Source organism: Trypanosoma grayi (assembly GCF_000691245.1).
Source record: "Trypanosoma grayi strain ANR4 Tgr_500_V1, whole genome shotgun sequence".
Classification (NCBI taxonomy): Eukaryota; Euglenozoa; class Kinetoplastea; order Trypanosomatida; family Trypanosomatidae; genus Trypanosoma; species Trypanosoma grayi.
The window spans coordinates 1-1607 of NW_008826119.1; the positions used below are offsets into that span (position 1 = coordinate 1).

A 1607-nucleotide genomic window follows, 5' to 3' on the forward strand; every position below is an offset into this window, starting at 1 on the left:
GGTGCGCTCCGCCTGGAAGTCTGCACGCAAGGCGGCTCTGGCGAAGATGCCCAAGAAGAACGTGGAGGTGTTGAAGAAGTTCGGCTACGCGTAGTCCAAGACGGCTTGGAAGGGCGGTGTACTCAAACGCACTCGATTCATTTTGATTTATTTATTTGTAAACAAAAAAAAAAGATTGTATTCGTCTCGTTGTCTGCAGCAACTGCGGAGCAGGAAAAGGGGCTCCTTATTGTATGAGTATCATGTCTTTTTTTAATATGCTTTGTGTTTTTTTTTTGTGTGTGTTCCCCGTTCCCTTTTTTTTTATTTGTTTCGTGCACGTGCATTCCAGAATGCAAAGCGGCCGGAAGGGCAGAGTGGACTGGTAGTGTGCGCACAGCAAGCGTTAATAATAGGTGGAGGGGTAGTCCACGCCACATGCGAAGCGAGCCCGATTCAATGCAGCAAGACGATGGTGACGAAGCGCTTGAGGGGCATCGCCCCATGACGTGGGAGGAGTACAGGCTTCGCTACCTGTTAGAACGGGGCGTTTGGTGCCAAGAGCTGCGAGAGGGCGGCCAAAACGATCGGAGTTCCCCATCGATGCCACCCACCGGAGCCCCGTTCACCCGCGAACGACCGTCCCCACGGGGGCAACCACAACTGCAAGAACCACAGCAACAACGGCAAGTGCGACAACTTATACCCCCACTGCCAGCACTAGTGGACTTTTTGAGACGCTTTCATCCGAACCGTGACATGTTGATTGAATCTCTGCGAGTGTTTGGGCGGCTGCTTCTGGCAACCTTTCTTGTTTACAGATCGGTGACGCCATACAATGTTGCAATGATACTTGGTATCTATGTTGTATTGCTCGGAATTAAGTTTGTTCTGACTTCGATTCGTGTTGAGCGTGAGGAGATGGACGGCCCGCACGGCGCTGCACCCGCACCAGCGGTGGTCCACAATGCAGCGGTGCCCCATCACCACCACCACCATCACCGCGTCTCCCCCGTTCGAAAGGCAGTGTATATAGTAACACGTTGCATAACCTCTTTCCTGTTGAGCTTGTCACCAACATACTCGGTGGAGAAGCTGGAGGCGGAGTTGGTTGAAGATGGCATCGTTGTACCGCACTTGCACCAGGATTAGCTACCCGGCCAATGCCAGAGCCATGGGCACCGCAACGAAAATAAACGACGATATGAGAAGCCTCAGGTGATTTTTTTTTTTCGTTTCTCTTTTTTTTTTTGCTGATGCTTGCTGCGTCTTTGACGAACACAAGGCATGCCTAGCGTTTTGNTTTTTTTTTCGTTTCTCTTTTTTTTTTTGCTGATGCTTGCTGCGTCTTTGACGAACACAAGGCATGCCTAGCGTTTTGGTGTTGTTGTCCCTTCGTTCGTGCGCACACTGACGATAAATGATACTCCTCTGTGTTGTGTGCTGTGTTGCATGTCCTTCTGGGTCCTTTTTTTTTCTCTTTTTGGGCCAATCTGCACGTGGTAGGTGAAGGATACACCGACAATACAAGCATACTCTGAGCAACAAAAAGAGGGAGAAAGGGCTTCCATCAACTGTTCCACACAAGTGCAGCAGGGCACTGACATTAACTTCAGTCCCCCCCCCCC

At 50.5% G+C, this 1607-nt stretch overlaps 1 protein-coding gene across 1 annotated transcript; it reads left to right on the top strand.

Annotated features, from left to right (window-relative positions):
• Positions 1-417: 417 nt before the first annotated feature.
• Positions 418-1131, top strand: DQ04_05001000 (hypothetical protein; the record flags this gene model as incomplete). Its single annotated transcript, XM_009313914.1, has 1 exon — positions 418-1131. The coding sequence occupies one exon, from the start codon at positions 418-420 to the stop codon at positions 1129-1131; it is 714 nt and encodes a 237-aa protein (XP_009312189.1).
• Between the last annotated feature and the right edge of the window lie 476 nt (positions 1132-1607).